This window comes from Pseudorca crassidens, chromosome 20, assembly GCF_039906515.1.
Source record: "Pseudorca crassidens isolate mPseCra1 chromosome 20, mPseCra1.hap1, whole genome shotgun sequence".
Lineage (NCBI taxonomy): Eukaryota > Metazoa > Chordata > Mammalia > Artiodactyla > Delphinidae > Pseudorca > Pseudorca crassidens.
Window position 1 is genome coordinate 3,818,433 of NC_090315.1, and position 18,665 is coordinate 3,837,097.

Genomic DNA, 18,665 nt, shown 5'->3' on the forward strand with positions numbered 1-18,665 from the left:
GGGACAGTGATGCAGGGAAGGTGGGGGTGGGAGAGGAGGTGGAGGAAGAGGCCTCCTAACCGCCCTCCCCCCCACCAATAACAACAGGGTTGGATCCAACACATAAACTGCCTGACTGTGTGTCAGGCTGTGCGCTCAATACCTGGCATGTGTGTAATCGTATCCAACCCTCCTGTTTAATCATTCATTGTCCTTATGTCTATGGGGGGGACACCTGACAGCACAAGAGGTTAAACACCCGCTGCATCGGGGCTTGTTAGGTAAAATGCAGGATGCGCGCTTCAATTTGAACTCCAGACAAACAAAGAATTACCTTCCAGTGTAACCACGTCCCAGATATTTCTTGCCTCTACTTAAACATAACGTGGCAAAATAAAGAAAGGGTGATTTTTTTATGGAGACCCGTCCCATGCAGTGTTTGGGAGCTACTTATACTAAAGTATGGTCTGTGTATCTGAAATTCAGATCTCAGTTTGCTGTGTGTTTCTTGTAATCTTGTTGTTAAATCGGGCGAGCTTGATCCTTGAGGTCTCTCCGCTCGTGACTGGACGGCTGGAACCCCCCAGTGCACCCTCCAGACACACTGGCCCAAGTCCTGCCCAGGGTAAAGCTGGGGTGGAGGCGGGGTCCCAGGACCCCTCAGCTGAGCCTGCTGCTAGGCACCCTTGCTGCAGTGCTGGCCGCTCGCTCCCCAGGGGCTGTGGTGAGGGGTCTGTGGACCGGCCCCCTCGTCTTCACAGCAGTCCTGAGAGGCCATCCCTTGAGCATCCTGTACCAGAAGAGGCCCCCGAGGACAGGGAAGAGGGGTCCTGGTCTGAACCATTTGGTCAAGCTGCAGTGTAGCCTTAGGACACAGCTGAAATACAGCACTGGGAATGCTGGCCATGAGTGTGCTTATTGAGTGCCTGCTGTATGTCAGACACCACAGGCCCTTTTGATATAAAGTTAACTGAGCTGCACCTTCAGGCCCCAGCACTTTGTGTCATAATTTTTCTATTCTTAAAGAGGCATAAACCCCACACCCATGATCCCTGCCCTTGCCCTTGCCAGGCACCATGGCAATCGCTCTCCCCACATCACACACTGGGCCTTGGAAGCCACTCTAGGAGGGAGGCATTGCCAACACTTCCCCTTGGATGTTGGGGACCTGGAGACTTGGGGAGGGGATGGAGCTGCCTGAGTCCATCCAACACCTGAGAGCAGTGCTGGGGTTCACACCCGGGCCATCTGGGTGCCCAGCCCAGGCACTGACTGCTCTGGTCCCCTGTCCATAGGGAGCACCTGTGGTGTCACGATGCTACCTCTCAGCACCATCGAGGGCCAGGAAACGGAGGCGGTGCAGACCAAGCCACCGGAGAAAGGAGGTGAGACACACACGGGGTGGAAAACTGTGGGCAGGTGGCAGTGGGGAGGGTCTCCAGGGCACGGCTGATGAGGAAGTGTTGACCCTGAAGACTGATCCCAACCCCAAGTAGCTCCCACTGGCTCCTGCTGGGAAGGGAGGGCCCTGAGGGGCACCCAGGATGGAACATCCCTGACATCACCTGATGTCAGTGCGTCCTGTCTCTCCCCTGTTCAGAGCCTACAGCAGTGTCTCCTGGGAGCTGAATGCATTGGAGCTTCTTTTTGTGGCCTGGACACCCCTGGTGTCTTACCCCAGCCCCTTCACTCACTGACATTCCCCGTCTGTTCCCTGTGAGACTACAGGATGCAATTTAATGCATGTCTGCAGGCACTGCTGTGCAACGTCCCTAACCTTTCTGTGCCTCCGTTTCCTCATCTGTAAAATGAGATGATAATAGTAGTTATTTCAGGGAGTTATAATGAACAACCAGACAAGCTAATAATTGTAAAATGCTTAAAAGCGTGCCTGCCACATCGCAAGTACTCCTCACATATTAGCTCTTGTCAAGGGTTCGTGATGAAGATTTTATTATTATTGTTTCTCAAGCCTCAGAGGGCAAGATGGCCTCATGCCTCTTTCCTCCTCCCTCAGCCCTGCCTTCTGAGGTTCCTGATGATCTGCTGAGCAATCCCTCCAAAACGGAGGGAACGATGTCAGCCAAACTCCTGCCGATCTGTCCCTTGGTAAGTCTGCTTGTTTCCTCGCTTGACCAGAGTCCCCTGGGTTCTGAGAGGAAAGGCACATCTACCACCCCCTCTGCCCAGCAGAGACCCTTGGGTGGCTCAGTGCCCCTTGTACCCTTGAGGATGTAGCCCCAGCTCTGGGGGATGGTTTTCTTGGAGATGCTGCCCTCTTTCCTGCCTTCTTTTCTTTCCTAATTCCTGCCTCTGCTCCAAGGTCACCTCCTCCATGAAGCCTCCCTTGCTCACTTTGGCCTCATTTCTCTCTAACCCCTTGCTTTGCTCAGTTTCTTCAGCGTTATTATTGCTACCTGAGGGCACACCTGTATCTGTGTGTTCATCATCTGTGTTCCCTACTCGAGTGGTTCTTGGGGAGCAGCAACCTCCTCTGTTGTTCAATGGCATATCCCCCTGCCTAGAACAGATGTAGCCAGTGTTAGGCACTGTATACACATGGGCTGATTAAGTGAGGGAATGAGTTACGTAAGGGTCCCTCCTGCGTAGGCAGCTGTGGCTTTGTCCACCTGGACACCATTCCTCCTTCTCCTACTAACACCCTTGATTTTTCTTGGGGGACCACCTGTCTCCATGCCCTTCGGATGGATCTGATCCCATCCTCAGACCAGCTCCAGGTATGCCCCTGACCAATCAGAGCCATCAATGCAAAGGTTCCCTATGATTGGTTCCAGGCTGGGCAGGTGACTCAGTCTTTGCCAATGAGGCGTCTGCTCTGTGTCTGGGATCCTTAACAGGTGGGGGCGGAGTTTGGAGCGGCCCTGATGGGGAACCAGGGGTGCCACGGGGAGAGGTCAGGGGAGGCACAGGGTGAGGATGCTCGCAAGAACACGTTTCCTATTAGTGCCTGCAGCAGTCCCAGGGAGGACTCTCTAGAAATGTTATTAGAAAAGAATGTAAGAGTCACAGATTTTGCAAAGCAGTACAGAGATCATCCAAATTCACCGATTGTTAATATTTTGTATTTTCATGTTCTCTCTAATATATATATTTATATATACATTCCTCAGTCTATCACCTTAGATATAGAATATACTCTTACGTAAGTGTGGGACTCTTGTAACATTCAGGCTTTTGTCCTTATGCACACTTTCATCTGATCTATGTCCGTGTTCCTGTTTTGTGAATTAGCTACATACTACCTTTTCTTTTCGGTTCTTTTCCCCACAGCACAAGGTCCGTTCTGGTCCAGGTATTGTGCTTAGTAATGTATCTTTAGACCTCTTTAATCTGGAAAATCTCCTCAACCTTTCTTGCCTATGACAACTTTGAAGACCAGAGTCACCCCACCCCATATTGTTTTATTTATTTATTTGTTTGTTTATTTATTTTTTAACCATTTCCCCATGAATGAGATTCAGGGTAGCTATGATCTCTGGAATACCACCTACGTGATGCCCTGTCCTTTTCTAGACATCACATCTAGGTGCACACGAGGTCTGTCTGCCATCATTGCTGATGTACTCGGAAGAAATACTTGTCCGATTCCTCTACTGAATACTTTCTGATTTTGTTTTCTCCCTGCAGCTAGTTAATAAGAGGTCAGTTGGGACACATTTTTCATGAAGCAAAAATCTTAGAAGTGGACAGCATTCTGTTTGGCCCATTTTGGGTACTTTGCCCACCACTGAACCAACCATCAGCTGAGGGGATGCAGGACCCTAATTGCCCCAGCCTGGGTCCCATGACCATGGGACTGTGTGGGGTAGAAGGTCCTTACCTTTCCCCAAACTCAGAGAACAGAAGTATGGATGAGGAAGTGATTCTCAACCAGAGGCAGTTTGCCCCCCTGCAGACATCTTCAGTGTCTGGAAACATCTGTAGCTGTCACAGCTGAAGGGGTGATGCCGCTGGTGTACAGCGGGTAGAGGCCAGGGATGCCTCTCAACATCCTGCAATGCACAGCGTGCAGCATCCCCTGCAAAGGATGATCCCGCCCCACAATGTCCGTGGTGTGGATGTTGAGAAACCCACACTAAGGCCATTTTGGGGAAGAACTGTTTTGCAAAGATGAGGGCACTGAGTAGAAGAAAACCCCTCTCACTAAGCAGCAGGCATTGTTAAAGACACTTTTCTTGGATCATCCTGTTCAATCCTCACGACTCCCCTTTGAGAAAGCACTTATTTATACTTCATTATACAGAAGTGTAAACTGAGGCAGGGGAAGGTCAGGTCGCTTGGCCCAGGATCCCCAGCTGTTTGTAGCCAAGTTGGAATTCAGCCCCAGGTGGGCTGCCGCTGAGTGCACGTGCTCAGCCCTCACACTTGGGAGAGGGGATGCTACCCAGGGCACTAACGTTCTCCTCTTTCTTCTGTGTTCTCGTTCCTTTAAGCCAACTGTTTGCTTCGCCTATTACTTGGAAACGGATGACTCTGACTCTGATTCCCAGTTTCCTCCTGAACCTTCGAAACCTGGCTCGAACTGCACCTCCCCTTCCAAGCCTGGTGCAGAGTACGAGGAGATCCAGGCATGGGAATGTCCCCTGTGCTGCCTCAGCATCTTCTGCCTTTCCTAATACCCGAGGTCCCTCTGCTTCCCGCTCTAGACCCCGTGCTCCCAAAACATGCATGCTGGGCTACTGTGATGTAAAATTCCAAAATATAGCTGCTTAAATATGCCAAAATTGATTTGTCCTCCGTGTTGGTGGTCTGTGTGTAACCTCTCGGGGCGAAGGTGTAGACACTCTTTGGAGTTGGGCAGCCAGGGTCCTTTGACCTTGGTGCTCTGTGCCACATGTCTGGAGAGGGCTCACCCCCACGTCCCATCCACATTCTGGCTCAGGGGAAGGGGAGAAGGATGAGGGAAGGGGAAGACACACTTTAGTCCTTCAAAGGGCAACTCCTACAAGATGCCGGATCACTTTTCCTCAAACCTCATTGGCCAGAGCATAGTCAGCACATGACCACATCTAGCTGCAAGAGATGCTGGGAAGTGCAGTCCTTAGCTGGGCAATCCTGTGCTCACCTAATTGCTTCTATTATTATAGCAAAGGAAAATGGCTATTGTGTCCCTACTGATTGGGTCTGTTAAGTTAATTTATCCTCAGCACCAGACTGTAATGAATACACGAGTGAGTAAGTGTATTCTTCAGTTCTGTATCTCTCTCCCCTTGACTAGGATCTCCTCCATTTTTACACAAATATTTAGAATAAGGAATATTTCGGGACTTCCCTGATTAAGACTCCAAACTCCCAATATAGGTGCAACGGGTTTGATCCCTGGTCAGGGAACTAGGATCCCCTATGCGGCATGGCTTGGCCAAAAAAAAAAAGGAATGTTTCTTGAGCACTGACCGTGTAAGTGGTAAGCCCTGAGCTAATGTCTTTACACTTTTTGATTCCCTTAATCCTCACAACCACGTGACAGGTTCTGTTATCTCTCTTTCCAAGACAAGAGAACAGAGGCACAGAGAGCTCATGTCACTTGCTTCAGGTCACACAGATCACAAGTAGCCAAGCCGAGATTCACACCCAGGCAGGCTGGCTCCAGAGTCTCTGCCCTTAACCATCATGGTAATAACCTCACACATGTGGACACTGGGACTTCCCAGATGGTCACACAACTGTGAGCGGAAGAGCATCTTCCAACATTCATACCTTCCAAGATTCATAGCGTCCATTCACTTACCTCTTCAGATATTGCATAAATACTAGGAATATGCATGTAGCACTTATGTTTAGACACAGTAATGCCACTTAACTGCAACAACAACAAAATCCACAGAAATGGTCGACTGAAGTGAAAATGTACAATGTGAGAGCTGTGAGTTTCCATTTTGTGTGGGGTTTACTGAGGACCATAGCCCAGGAGACAGCCGCTCTGCTCCACAAGGTAGGTAGGAGGTCAGGTTCTGTGTGATTTTGGAGAACGTGTATGTGCAATGACGCACACCGCTTGGTAGAAGGGTACTGTTAGTCACAAGGAACACATATGTCACTTATGATTTTAGCCCTTTTCTAAGTATGAGAAGATACAAGAATAGTGGTTTTTAAAATTTCCTCCTGAAAATATCTAACTCTCTGAAAGCCTTTCTGCCGGTTTTCCCAGAGCATAGAGTACCTCAGCCTGATCTTCACTCTTAATTACTTTCCAGATGTATTGTTGGTATCAACTGAAGCAGTTAATGACTTCATTTTTGTAGAAGTGGGTGGTGGGGAACCTTCTTTTGTTGGCAGTGCCTTCCTCTTGGTCATAAATTCAACCAAGGTTTGGGAGGCATTTTATAGCCAAGTTCTCCCTCAGCGCTAGTAAGGTTTGTTGCTAGCTCAGGCGCGTATTTAACCGCTAGCCTATTCAATGTGTTATTGCTGGACTATGCCCTGTTAATGGTAGCCATACATGTCTCTGGACCACCTATCTTACTAGTCCCTTATGGTCCAGGAGATGGTTCCCTCTTGTTGCTTCTTCCCATATCTAGCATTACACTATTACGATCACTGATCTCACGTGGAACTATATATTTGATCAGTTGCTTCAAGGTGCCTAGGCATCATTATATTTATTGGAGGCTCAGTCACACAATTCTATTTTATTTTTTTTAATATTTATTTATTTATTTTGGCTGCATCAGGTCTTAGCTGTGGCACATGGGATCTTTGTTGCAGCATGCAGGCTTCTTAGTTGCGGCACGCATGCGGGATCTAGTTCCCCGACGAGGGATCAAACCCGGGCCCCCTGCATTGGGAACATGGAGTCTTACCCACTGGACCACCAGGGAAGTCCCAGTCACACAATTCTTAATGCAAGAAATAACAATATTGTAAATAGGCAGAATACAAGCAATATAGCTAGTAGCGTCATAAGTAAATGTTTAAGACAAGAAATTCCAGTAGGTGCAGCCCAGTATATCCCAGGTCGTTTGTCCCTGTCTGTTACATACCAATCACTAACTTTAAGAGAAATGATATATTAGCATCGTTCATAAAGCACCCAGCCCAATTCCCTGTAGTCATTAAGCTGATTATCCTTAGTATGATTTAATTTTCCTCCACATAAGGGAAACCCTTAAATTTCAATGACCATACCCTGATATTTGCAATACAAATTCATCCTGTAACTGAGGGACAGTCGCTCCTAAAAAACAGAAAGTTATATTCTTTGACTGAAATTTTCCTCATTGCTCTGATTGAGCTTGAGTAACTTTTAAAGATGATTCATTTAAAAAATTTATTTTATTAAAGTATAGCTGATTTACAATGTTGTGTTAATTTCTGCTGTACAGCAAAGTGATTCAGTTACACGTATATATACATACTTTTTCATATTCTTTTCCATTATGATTTATCAGAGGATGTATTTATTTATTTATTTATTGCTGTGTTGGGTCCTCGTTGCTGCACGTGGGCTTTCTTTACTTGTGGCGAGAGGGGGCTACTCTTCACTGCGGTGTGCGACCTTCTCATTGCAGTGACTTCTCTTGTTGTGGAGCACGGGCTCTAGGCGTGCAGGCTTCAGTAGTTGAGGCATGTGGGCTTAGTTGCTCCATGGCATGTGGGATCTTCCCCGACCAGGGCTCGAACCCATGTCCCCTGCACTGGCAGGCGGATTCTTAACCACTGCACCACCAGGGAAGCCCTATCAGAGGATATTGAATATAGTTCCCTGTGCTATACAGTAGGACCTTGTTGTTTATTCATCCTATATATAACTTGCATCTGCTAATCCAAAACTCCCAATCCATCCCTCCCCCAACCCCCTACCTTTGGCAACCACAAGTCTGTTCTCTATGTCTGTGAGTCTGTTTCATAGATAAGTTCATTTGTGTCATATTTTAGACTCCACATATAAGTGATATCATATGGTATTTGTCTTTCTCTTTCTGGCTTACTTCACTTACTTTGATAATCTCTAGGTCCATCCATGTTGCTGCAAATGGCATTATTTCATTCGTTTTCATGGCTGAGTAGTATTCCATTGCATATAAGTACCACATCTTCTTTATCCACTCATCTGTCGATGGACATTTAGATTGTTTCCATGTCTTGGCTATTGTGAATAGTGCTGCTATGAACATTGGGGTGCATGTATCTTTTTGAATTATAGTTTTGTCCAGCTATATGCCCAGGAGTGGGATTGCAGGATCATATGGCAACTCTATTTTTAGTTTTTTGAGGAACCTCCGTACTGTTCTGTATAGTGGCTGCACCAATTTACATTCCCATCAACAGTGTAGGAGGGTTCCCTTTTCTCCACACCCTCTCCAGCATTTGTTATTTGTAGACTTTTTAATGATGGTTATTCTGACCAGTGAGAGGTGGTACCTTATTGTAGTTTTTATTTGCATTTCTTTACTAATTAGCGATGTTTAGCATCTTTTCATGTGCCTGTTGGCCATCTGTATGAAATATGATTCATTTTTATGGCTATGGTCAGAGCAAGTAGTTTGATTGGCTAAGTGAGGGGGTCCCATCTTGTAATATGAGTAGTGGCCCAAATAAAGCAAAGACAGTACAAAAAAGAAAATTACAGACCAATGAATAAAGGTGTAAAAATCCTCAACAAAATATTAGCAAATTGAATATGATAATATATAAAAAGTATCATACACCAGGATCAAGTGGGTTTTATTCCAGGGATTCAAGCATAGTTCACTATCTGCAAATCAATCATTGTGATACACCACATTAACAAAAGGAAGTCTAAAAGTCACATGATCATCTAACAGACACCAAAAAAGCATTTGGCAAAGTTCAACCTCCGTTCATGATGAAAACTCTGATGAAAGTGGGTATAGAGGGAACATACCTCAACTGAAAAAAGGACATTTATGACAAACCCACAGGGAACATCGTACCAGATGGTAAAAGCTGAAAGCATTTCCTGTATAATCAGGAAGAAGACAAGGATGCCCACCCTCACCACTGCTATTTTACATAGTATTGGAAGTCCTAACCACAGCAGTCAAACAAGAGAAGGAAATAAAAGGCATCCAAATTAGAAGGGAAGAAGTAAAGCTGTCACCATTTGCAGATGATGTGATACTATATACAGAAAACACTAAAGTCTCCACCAAAGCTATTAGAATTACAACAAGGTCCTACTCTATAGCACAGGGAACTATATTCAATATGTACAGCAAAAATTAACATTGTTAATCAACTATACTTCAATAAAAAATAAATTAAAAAAGCTATTAGAACTAATAAATGAATTCAGTGAAGTTGAAGCTTACAAGATTAATATACAAAAATCTGTTGATTTTTATACAATAGTAATGAACTATCACAAAGAGAAACAAGAAAGTAATCCTGTTTAAAATGGCATTAAAAAGAGTAGAATACCTTGGAATAAAGTTAACCAAGGAACTTAAAAACCTATACTCTGAAAACTATAAAACATCGATAAAGGAATTGAAGATGATAAAAAGAAATGGAAAGGTACCCCATGTTCATCATTGGAAGTATTATTATTGTTAAATGTCCATACTAAACAAAGCAAACTAGAGATTTAATGCAATCCCTATCAAAATACCAAGGACGTTTTTTCACAGAACTAAAAGAAATACTAAAATTCATATGGAACCACAAAAGATCTTAATTGCCAAAGCAATCTTAAGGGAAAAGAATAGAGCTGGAGTAATAATGCTCACTGACATTGGACTATACTACAAAGCTACAGTAATCAAAACAGCATAATACTGGCACAAAAACATACACATAGATCAATGGAACAGAATAAAGAACCCACAAATAAACCCGCACACATATGGTCAATTAATCTATGACCATAAAAGGGCAAGAATATGCAATGGGGAACAGAAAGTCTCTTCAATAAGTGGTGGTGGGAAATTTACACACTACATATGAAAGAGTAAAATTAGAACATTTTCCCACACCATATACAAAAATAAACTCAAAATGGATTAAGGACCCAAGTGTAAGACCCAAAACCATAAACTTCTGAAAGAGGACAAGGCAGAACACTCTTTGACATAAATCAGAGCAATTTTTTTTTTTGGATCAGTCTCCCAAAGCAGAAGAAATAAAAGCAAAAATAAACAAATGGGACCATATTAAACTTAAAAGCTTTCGCACAGCAAAGGAAACCATCAACAAAATAAGGACACAACCTACTGAATGGGAGAAAATATTTGCGAATGATGTGATGGACAAGGACTTAATTTCTAAAATATACAAAGAGCTCATACAACTCAATGTCAAAAACAAACAAACAACCCAATCAAAAAAAGGGCAAAAGACCTAAATAGAGATTTCCCCAAAGAAGACATACGGATGGCCAACAGGCACACGGAAAGATGCTCAGTATCGCTAATTATTAGAGAAATGTAAATCAAAACTACAATGAAGTATCACCTCATACCGGTCAGAATGACCATCATCAAAAACTCTATAAATAATAAATGTTTATTATTATAAATAATAATAAGTGTGGAGAAAAGGGAACCCTCCTGTGCTCTTAGTCAGAATGTAAATTGGTGCAGCCACTGTGGAAAACAGTATGGAAGTTCCTTAAAAAACTGAAAATAGAGCTACCATATGATCCTGCAATCCCACTCATGGGTATATATATATATATACACACATATATATATTAAAAAAAAGAAAACACTAACTTGAAAAGATACATGTACCCCAGTGTTCATTGCAGCATTATTTACAATTGCCAAGATATGGAAGTGACCTAAGTGTCCAACCCCACATGAATGGATAAAGATGTTATACACATATAACATCTCACACACACACACACACACACACACACATATATACACACACACACACACACACACACACACACACACACAAAATGGAATACTACTCAGTCATAAAAAAGAATGAAATTCTGCCATTTGCAACAACGTGGATAGACCTGGAAGATATTAGCCTTAGTGAAATAAGTCAGACAGAGAAAGACAAATACTCCATACTATTACTTATATGTGGCACCTAAACAATAAAACAAACAAATGAACATAACAAAACAGGAACAGACTCACAGATGTAGAAAATAAACTAGTGTTTACCACTGGGGAGGGGAGGAGGGGCAAGATAAGAGTAGGGGGTTAAGAGATACAAATTACTATGTATAAAATAAATAAGCAACAAGGATGTATTATACAGCACAGGGAAATATAGCCATTACTTTGTAATAACTTTAAATGGAGAATAATCTATAAAAATATCGAATCACTATGTTATTCATCCAAAACTAATATATTATATATCAACTATAGTTCAATAAGAAAAATAAATAATGGCCCCAACAGAAGTATAACTTCTTTCTTCTAGAATAAATTTCTTAAGGGCTATCCAATTAGAGTCTTGCACGGGAGAAATCCACCAAGATAACCCAGTAGTAGATGCAGTGGATGTGGGTAACTGACCATAAACCCAACGACTGGAATAATCTTTAAACTCTGCATAGGATTGTGCTAATGATAGCAAAACATTTCATTCACATGCAAAAGTCCTCACAATCAAAAAACAGTATAAATAATCATACGAGTCAGGTCTGGCATCTTGGGATAGCCGTCTACTTCTGATGCCATCTTCTTTTTGTCCTGGTCTGAATATAATTTCTCCTGTGTTTGAGCATCGTTGTGAGATGAGGTTGAGGTCAGCAGTCCTCTGCATAGACCAGTCATATTCCACCTGCAGTATCTACAGATTTGGATGGTTTCCTCTCTTCTCAAGGACTCCAACGTGTCTTGAGATTCCTCCACCTACTAGGAGGTATCCTTCCTTATTTACCTGGTAGTGTTGCTGGGAACTCTGAAGCAAGGTGCCAGGTTATTTTTCCAAGGGGCTTTATGGCTCCATAAAGTTCACCTTGGTTCTTTAAAGCTGTCTAGTCATATCTGATTCTCTGCATATTCTTAAATATGACATGCCAGTCAAAGCAATGGTAATAAAACAAGTGTTTCCATTTATGTCCTGTTACAAGGAGAATAGATTCTTATTGAACTTATGCAAATAACTATGTTGTCATAAAACTAAGAATACTAAGAGTTTCCAAATGCTGGAAGGATCAGGTAGAGGGAAAATATAAATGTTTCTGCTTACAAAGGTGTAATTTACCAAATTGCTGTCATAATTAGTTGAAAGTGAAATGCTTCCTTATGTCTAGAAAACAAAAATTAGAAGCCAGTGATATTTCAGACAAAAAGCCATAAAAATTAAAAACATATTCATCCCTTCACTGAGTCCTATGGAACTAATCCTTGTTGATCTTAATCTTGTGTTAACAATTTATGAAGTCATCAGGTTTTCCATTTGAATTCTTTAATTTCTTACCCAGTTCAGTGGTATGATTCGAAAGTTATCAGAAATCTGTATCTGTCAAAAAGACATTTCAATGTAAACAAATTAAACATAAAGTTCAAAACAGTTTCTCAGGCCCGCCAGGCACATGTCAGTGGCCAGATGTGGCCAGAGGCTACCGTACTGGACACTGCAGGTACAGAGCATTTCCATGGGCACAGAAGGGTCTGTCTCAGGACTGCTTTAGATCTCTTACATTATCAGAATTATTACACACCATTGCCCCCAGAAAGTGAGGATGTGGGCTTGGTGCTGTGAGACACTGAAGAAGCACGGCCAGACAGAGCATCTTATCAATGGCTCTTGGAGACTCCTGGCTCCATGCACGGTCCTCTGGGCAGTTTGAGTCTCAGGGTGGCCAGTGCCCTGCCCGCAGGACAACCCCTCTGCCTGGGGCAGATTAACCAGTCGGTTGCTGATAATGTTGGCTAAATGCTAACATTTCCTGGGCACTTTCCACCTGTCAGGTATGGTGCTGAGCACTTTACATAGATGATCTCATTTACCCTCCACCAGAGTCCTAGGAAATAGGAACTAATATGATCCCCAATTTGTAGGAGAGAAGAACAAGCTCATGAGAGCTTTTTAAAAAAGATCATTATTTCAGGTTTTGAACATAAATCAAGGCTCTATGGCTATTTTTTATATTACACTTTTTCAACTTCACGGGATTCAAATTTTCACAAACTGTATCTTTAAAAAATAAAGTATAGCTGTTTTCATTTCTGCCCAAACTGCCCCTTTTCCAGGAGCGGCTTGGCTTTATCTACTGTAGGAGCTGGCACAGAAAATTCTCTTGGTCAAGGGTGGGCAGACTCTGGCCATCCAGCCCACAGCCTGTTGTGTAAATAAGGGCTGTTGTCACAAGTACACCCATTCCTTACCTAACGTCTGGGCTGCTTTCATGCAAAGTCTTTTAGCTGCGACAGAGACTTATTGGTTCAGAAAGGCTAAAATATTTGCTATGAGACCTTTGACAGAAAAAGGTAACTGACTGCTGCTTCTGAATGCCTTCAGGATACATAAATAAGATTGAGCCAAAGGGTGTGCTAGGGACTGGATGTGGAAGACCAAGGAGTGGTGGGCGTCCTTTTTTTTTTCCTTTTGGCCACACTGTGCAGCATGCAGGGTTGAATCCATGCCCCCTGCATTGGGAGCACAGAGGCTTAACCACTGGACCACCAGGGAAGTCCCTGTGGGGGGCGTCTTGAATGACTTCATGAATTCTGGCTTGAGCCACTGGAGGTGCTGGGTTCCAAGTTGAGGATGACTTGGGAGGGACAGAAATAGGATGATAAGGGTTCATTTAATTTTGGACGTGTTAAGTTGAATTATAGCCAAATAAGCCTTAGCAAGCGCAGGGAGTGTGCATTAAATCTACAAATATTTAATTGACCTTCGTGTCTGTCTGGTTTTTCAAATTACCTTAATATTCACCCATTCCCTCTTGTCCAGGAATCTGGCACTGCCCAGTGAGTTCTGATCTGCAGGTCAAGCTTGAAACTTGATAGTCAATTAAGTCATTCATTCATTTATTCCAAAATCTTTTACTGACACCATAAATAAAGTCAAAATTTGAATAAGAAATGGATCAAAAGTACATTCAGTACACATTACAGAGGAAAGATCAATATCCTTAATATATAAAGAACACTTACAAATAGATAAGAAAAAGACCAATGACCCAATCAAAAATTGGTGAGATATATGAAAAGGTAATTCATAGTAAAGAAATGAAACTGCTTCTAACCATGTTTTCACCCAGCAGTTGGTAAAGATTAAAAAATATGTTCAAAAAATAATAAAAAATGTGTTCATATACTGACTTGGCCTCTCCAAATGCATTGTTAGTTGGGTTCTCATCTGGCACTCTTTGCATAGAGCACTTTGGCAATAGCTGTCCCCAAATTTGAAATGCACATACGCGCTGATGCAATTCTTTCAGTTCTAAAACCTATCCTGAGAAGCTTCCAGTTGTGTGCAATGACACATTTTCAAGGAAGGTCATTCCAGTAGTGTTATTAGTAAGAAAAAACCAGAAGGCACCCAACTATCCAGTCTTAGGAGACTTGGTTAAACAAATCATGGTAAAGTCATTCAGGGGAATAGTCTACCACCATCAAAAAGAATGAGGCAGTTCTGTATGGACTGATATGGCAAGATTTCCAAAATATATTCGTTAGCTAAAAAAAGAAAACAAAAGCAAGAGTGTGTATAGTAGGATATCATTTATGTAAAAAAAGAAACAGGTGGCTAGTGGCAGATGAAATATATTTTTTATATACACACGTGCATATACATGTATAATTAAACCTATAAATTAACATATAATTAAGCATACAAATAAATGAATAAATATTTATCTCTGAAAGCATAGATAAGAAATCAGTTAATGCCAGTGGGGATTAGTCTAAGGAGGGAACACGGTGGGGAGAGCTGGAGGAGAAGGAGACATACTCTTTTCCATATGTTTTATCCTGTTGGAAGTTTTCACCACCCTTGCAGAAACCAAAGTTCCTCTACATCCACTTCCCCTTTCTTCCAGGACATTAGAACCCTGAATCTCAGCTGGGATATTGCTACCTGAACGAAGGACAGCATTTCTCACCTATTGTGCTGGTAGTCCGTTTGATTAAGGTCTGGCCAGTGAGGCATAGGGTAAGGACCATCCTTACCAGACAGCCCAGGTGGGGTGTGTTTCTGCACCTGTGTGCCCATCCGCAAGTGAGTCTCAATTGTTACCAGCAGACCTGGGAGGCTGAGGCGTTATCTCGGGGGTTTTGAAGGTATGCCATTGTGAGTAGCAGTGAGTGTGTGGGCGTCTGGGAGAGGGGTCACCGCTTGCCTGGGGGTCACTGTGCTTCTGATGATACTGCAGGACCAGCCCCCAGCCCCCAGTAACCGCTTCCCCCGACCCAAGCATCCAGGCCCTTGTGTCTCTGCTGCTCAGAAGCATAACTTGAGGCTCTTCCCTGTCAACCCGCACCTCCCTTCTCCTGGAAGACCTGGTCCAGGACAGAAGGCTAGACTTGTTGGGGAGGGGCGCTGGGGGGAGGACGGCTATCTGGGGCCCAACTGGAAAGCCCAGCAACAGAGACAGTGATGGAGGGAAGCTGGGGTCAGAGAGGAGGTGCAGGACCAGGATTTCCAGTCCTCAAACCCTGACAATATTATACTTTGTTTCAGGCGCTGTTTCAGTCACTGGACCTGAGTATCTATGTGGACAGGAAAGGGGCGGTGGTCGTGAGCGGCTCCTTTCGCGCTTTTGTCTTGCGCGTCCCCGGGCACGTTTTCTGGACCCCCTGCAGGATGCCAGGGACCAGCACTGAGCTAGCCCGCTCCGCCCCTGCCCCCCGGGAAGCCCGCGCCAAGTCACAACCCGGGAGGGGAGGGCAGTCCCGCCGCTGCCGCTCTGAAGGGTCTGCGCCATCTGTGCGAGTGCGCAGTAGGGGGCGGGGGGCGGCGGGGTGGCGCTGTGGGGTCTCCGCGGGGAGGGCTGGGGCGCCCAGCCAAGATGCGCGGGTGCGTTCTTGGCAATAGGGCGCAGGAGCTGCTGACTAGGAGCCCCTGAGACCAGATGGTGTGCGCGCTGTGGAGCCCCTTGAGGAACCCGCGTCTCCCCTGAGGGCGGCCAGAGTCCTCAGACCCTTCTCAGCCTCGGGGCGACTCCTGGTCCGAGGATTTCTCGGGCCACTGAGAGGACAGAAAACTGGAGGGGACCGAGGAGGACTGGGCTGTCCGGGTTAGGGGATGGCTGGGACTCCTTCCAGGTCAGGTGGAAGAGGAACAGGGTTCCGGTCCCGAGATTTTAGGAGGTAGGAGGGTCAGATCTGGGGACTTCGTAGTTTGATGGAGGAGGCGGGAGGTATGGGAGTGGGACACAGGATAGATCAGTTGGGGGTCGGGGGCTAGTTACCGAATTGACTGAATAGAACGTAGGAAAATGACTTGGGTTGGGGGGAGTCCAGAGGGCATTTGGGGAGTGGGGAGGGTCGTGAAGCCCCTCCGGAAGCTTTTGGGGGAGCCAGAGGAAGCTTGTGAGAAGGGCGCTTGGAAAAGGGTTTTCGAGCCTCCAGCGATTTTGCGCGCCCGTGCCTGCCTGAGGGTGGTGGCTGGGAGCTTGCCGGGGGCGTGCATCTTGGAGGGGCAGCCTCTGGGGTATGGGCCCTGGGTGAGACCTAGGGCCGGTCCTGGGTGTCAGCCAGAGGGGATCATGTGTCTGGAGGGTGATTTTCAGCTTTGAGATGTGTCTGCAGATGTGTTTGTGTCTTTATGCCCTGCTTTCCAAAGTATTTGAAAATATGTGTTTCTACAAGTGTGTGTGTGTGTGTGTGTGTGTGTGTGTGTGCGTCTATGTCTGCCTGGGGTGTCTGCTGTTTCGAGCTCTGTAAATCTGAATCTGCGCGTTTGTGTGTGTGGATCTGTGAGTGGGTGGCATTGTTTCTAAAAGGCCTGCAAGCTGAGGGGGTGTCTCTGATTTTCTAGGAATGTCTGTGACTGCAGTGTGGGTGTGTGTCTGCAGTGTGTGTGTGTGTGTCTGTGTGTGTGCACGACTGGGTGTTGCTGAGCTTTTGGATGGATTTCCGCATATTTGTCTGTCTGATCTGCTAGTAGGTCTCAATGTTTTCAAGCCTACAAGGCTGAAGGAGTGATTCTGAGGTTTAACGTGAGCCATTGTGAGTAGGAGCTGGGGGGCGTCCAAAGCAGAGTGACAGGGGGCATCTGAGGTGAGAGGCTACTGGGGGGTTGGGTCCCCAGGTGAGACTGAGGGTGGACTCTGGGGTGTCAGGCAGAGGTGGTCTGAGTATCCCATAGGGTGCCCTTTGAGCTTTAAGTGTGCAGGCGTGTGTGTCCTGCGTGTGTGTGTGCCTGGTGTGCCCAGTATTTGAAGCTGTGTGTATATGCACATTTGTGTGTATGTGTGTGTGTGTGTGTGCGTGCACGTGCCTGAGTGTTACTGAGCCTCAGGTTGTGTTACTGCCCATTTGTGTGTATTTGAGGGTCTACAAGTGGGTCTTAATTTGTACAAGTAGAACACCGAGGCCGAAGGGGTGTCTCTGAGTTTCTCAAAGTATCCCACTGTGAGTAGGAGTGTGAGTCCTGGGCAGGAGGCCACCTCGTGGGAGGGAGTCATTGTGCGCCTGATGGTCCTGCAGGACCCACCCTGTCCCCCAGCCACCCCCAAGGGGTCCCCAGGCCCCAGTGCCTCTGATGCATGAGCCTCTGTGCCTTTCCTAGGAAGGCCTGGCCTGGGCAGTGGGGGAGGAGCGCTGGGGGAGCAGACGGATTCTGAGGCCCAGTAGGAACCCCTCAGTAACAAGGATAGTGATGCTGGCAGGCTGGGGGCCTTCGTGGAGGAAGAGGCCCCTGACCCTCCCCCCTAAAAATACAATTGTAGCCAACACTCTGACGCCTGTGCTGGTGTCAGAGACTGTTTTAACCACCTGACTTGTGCTTGGGGGCGGGGGTTGGGGGTTTGTGCGTGTTGCTGAGCGACTCGGCCCCGTTCATTCACGTGAGTTTGTCCACAGATTCCCTGGGCATCTCCGGAGCCAGCGCTGCTCGGGCGCCAAGGACAAGCACTGAGCAAGCCCGCCCGCTCCTGCCAAGGGGCGCAGATAGACCCGGGTCTGGAGGTCAGTCCCACGGCCGCAGCTCTGAAGGGTCGGCGCCATCAGGGCGGGGGCGCAGCGAGGGGCGGGGTGCGGGGGGAGGGTGGCGGCCGGATGGCGCTGCAGGGTCTCCGCGGGGAGGGTGGGGCACCAGGCAGGATGCGCGGGTGCGTTCAGGGCAATGGGGCGCAGAAGCTGCTTTCTAGGAGCCCCTGAGGCCCGATGGTGCCCACGGTGGGGCCCCTTCTGGAACCCGCGTCTCCCCTGAGGGCAACCCATGTCCTCACGCCCTTTGAGCCTCGGGGAAAGTCAGGGTCCTATGATTTCTCTGGCCACTAGCTGGAGAGGAGACTGGAGGGGACAGAGGAGGCTGGGGTGTCAGTAGTAGGGGTGGCGGGGACTCCGTCCAGGACAGGTGGAGGAGGAGCCCGGGTCCTGGTCCCGAGATTTTAGGGGGCAGGACGGGCAGACGGGGGACTCCGTAGTTGGATGGAGGAGGCGGGAGGTATGGGGGGGTGCTGTAAGGACACTGGAATGGTCGGGGGGCGGTCAGGGGGCCAGGTACAGAATTGGCCAAAGAGAACATAGGAAAACTATCTGGGGGGAATCCAGAGGGGAGTTTTGTGGACAACTTGGGGCAGGGAGCCTTTTAGAGGCGTTTGGGGGTCCGCT

At 46.1% G+C, this 18,665-nt stretch overlaps 2 protein-coding genes across 3 annotated transcripts in view; one reads left to right on the forward strand and one right to left on the reverse strand.

Moving 5' to 3' along the window:
* The window catches only part of AURKC (aurora kinase C), a 476,131-nt gene that overhangs the window by 353,073 nt on the left and 104,393 nt on the right, over positions 1-18,665 (reverse strand). The window lies entirely within an intron of this gene.
* Positions 1-18,665, forward strand: part of LOC137215763 (uncharacterized) — a 28,517-nt gene that overhangs the window by 3,859 nt on the left and 5,993 nt on the right. The window contains exons 2-4 of one of the 2 annotated variants that reach the window (XM_067721411.1): positions 1,275-1,364; positions 1,997-2,088; positions 17,913-18,017. In XM_067721411.1, coding sequence (XP_067577512.1) covers positions 1,295-1,364; positions 1,997-2,088; positions 17,913-18,017 — 267 coding nt within the window. In that variant the 5' untranslated portion in view covers positions 1,275-1,294. Of the gene's footprint in view, positions 1-1,274; positions 1,365-1,996; positions 2,089-4,433; positions 4,718-17,912; positions 18,018-18,665 lie in introns of those variants that run through there. The other variant, XM_067721412.1, reaches the window with a different exon arrangement.